The sequence below is a fragment of the Babylonia areolata genome, chromosome 13 (genome assembly GCF_041734735.1).
Source record: "Babylonia areolata isolate BAREFJ2019XMU chromosome 13, ASM4173473v1, whole genome shotgun sequence".
In the NCBI taxonomy this organism is placed as follows: Eukaryota; Metazoa; Mollusca; class Gastropoda; order Neogastropoda; family Buccinidae; genus Babylonia; species Babylonia areolata.
Window position 1 is genome coordinate 8,405,792 of NC_134888.1, and position 2,500 is coordinate 8,408,291.

At 46.7% G+C, this 2,500-nt stretch overlaps 1 protein-coding gene across 3 annotated transcripts in view; it reads left to right on the forward strand.

Moving 5' to 3' along the window:
• Positions 1-2,500, forward strand: part of LOC143288820 (uncharacterized) — a 36,457-nt gene that overhangs the window by 7,923 nt on the left and 26,034 nt on the right. For all 3 annotated transcript variants that reach the window (XM_076597459.1, XM_076597458.1, XM_076597457.1), the window contains exon 2: positions 2,103-2,500. This exon is cut by the window's right edge and continues 499 nt beyond it. In XM_076597459.1, the coding sequence (XP_076453574.1) occupies positions 2,103-2,500 (398 nt within the window). The remainder of the gene's footprint in view (positions 1-2,102) is intronic.

Genomic DNA, 2,500 nt, shown 5'->3' on the forward strand with positions numbered 1-2,500 from the left:
AATACAATACAACCTAACACAATACATATACAATACAACACAATACAAAACAACACAACGCAGTACATATACAACATGACACAACACAACTGAACACAACTCAATACAATACAACACAACACAATGTAATACAATACAACACAACACAATACAACACAACACAATGTAATACAACACAACATTACACAACACAATACAACACAACACAACACAATACAATACAATACAACACAACACAATGTAATACAATACAATACAATACAACACAACACAACACAACACAACACAATACAACACAACACAATACAATACAACACAACACAATGTAATACAATACAACACAATACAACACAACACAACACAATGTAATACAACACAACATTACACAACACAATACAACACAACACAACACAACACAATACAATACAATACAACACAACACAATGTAATACAATACAATACAATACAATACAACAACACAACACAATACAACACAACACAATTCAATACAACACAACACAATGTAATACAATACAATACAACACAACACAATACATACACAATACAACACAATGCAACACAATACAATACAATACAACACAGTACATATACAACACGACACAACACAACACAACACAATACAACACAACACAACACAATGCAACACAATGCAACACAACACAATACAATACAATACAACACAATACAACACAATACAACAACCCTCACCATTTTTTACTTAATTTTTGCATTTTATTTGTATTTTGTATTTCTTTTTATCACAACAGATTTCTCTCTGTGAAATTCGGGCTGCTCTCCACAGGGAGAGCGCGTAGCTACACTACAGCGCCACCCATTTTTTTGTATTTTTTCCTGCGTGCAGTTTTATTTGTTTTTCCTATCGAAGTGGATTTTTCTACAGAATTTTGCCAGGAACAACCCTTTTGGTGCTGTGGGTTCTTTTACGTGCGCTAAGTGCATGTTGCACACGGGACCTCAGTTTATCGTCTCATCCGAACGACTAGCGTCCAGACCACCACTCAAGGTCCAGTGGAGGGGGAGAAAACATCGGCGGCTGAGCCGTAATTCGAATCAGCGCTCTCAGATTCTCTCGCTTCCTAGGCGGACGCGTTACCTCTAGGCCATCACGTGTGGGAGTTGTACTGTGATAGTAAGTATTGATTCTAACCGAGCAAGATTTACCTGTGTAAGTGGTGGTCATGCCTTAAATGACCCCTATGTTCATCCATCACGAGAGGGCTGGGGGTGGGTACATTCCAACAGGGCAGCTGAAGTTTACCGCCGGGGTTGGGATCAGTGGGGGGAGGGGCCATTCCAGGTTAGTTCACACACATCCTGGGGTTAATCTAGGCTCGTCTGATTTGACCCAGGGGGTAAAAACGAAGGGGGTGGGGGGTAGGGGGGGGGGAGGGGTACAAGTAATCTGCTACACCGTGTCACACAGCCATGAAGGTCTTGGTTCTTCGGCAGCCCACACCGTTACTGCGCAAATATTTTCCTGTTCCTTTCTCTCTCTCCTTCTCTCTCTCTCTCTCTCTCTGTGTCTCTCCCTGTCTCTCTCTCTCTCTCCGTCTCTCTGTCTCTCCCTGCCTCTCTGTCTGTCTGTCTGTCTGTCTGCCTCTCTCAGTCTCTCTGTCTGTCTGTCTGCCTCTCTCAGTCTGTCTGTCTGTCTGTCTCTGTCTCTCTTTCTGTGTGTGTGTGTGTGTGTGTGTGTGTGTGTGTGTGTGTGTGTGTGTGTGTGTGTGTGTGTGTGTGTGTGTCTGTCTCTCTCTGTCTGTCTGTCTCTGTCTGTCTATCTGTCTCTGTCTGTCTCTCTGTGTCTGTCTCTATCTCCCTTCCCCAACGAACACACACACACACACACACACACACACACACACACACACACACACACACACACACACACACACACACTACACATCCATATATATGCATGTAGTTATGTACACATACATACGTATACACACATAATCAAGCACAGCTAACGCAAAGGAAATGGATTATTGTATGTATGAAGATAATCATGTGTCCTGCCCAAAGCAGAACGCTAACCGTACGGGGTCTTGTCTCCTCCAACCCAGGCGGCCGTCCACCCGAGCCCGGCTGAGAAGCGTCCCCACAGTGCTGGACCTTCCACCCTTCTTCACCTCAACCAACCCGCCCACCCCGATCTCGCCTCGCCCACCCGCCACCCCGCAGCCACCTCCCCAACCTCCCCCACCTCCCCAACCACCACCACCACCACCACGACCGCCACCACCGGAGTCATCAACCCTGCCTCCGCAGCCATCACCACCACCACCAGCGTGACGGTAGATGCCCCGTCACCTGCTCTCTCCACCATCACCTATCCCCCTCCAACCACCACCACCACCACCACCGCCACCTCCCTCTCCTCGCCCGTCTCACCACCCCCTTTCTCCCCCTCCCCCCCGGCAAACCCCAACCTCCCGTCCTCACTCTACTCTCCCTCCGGCGG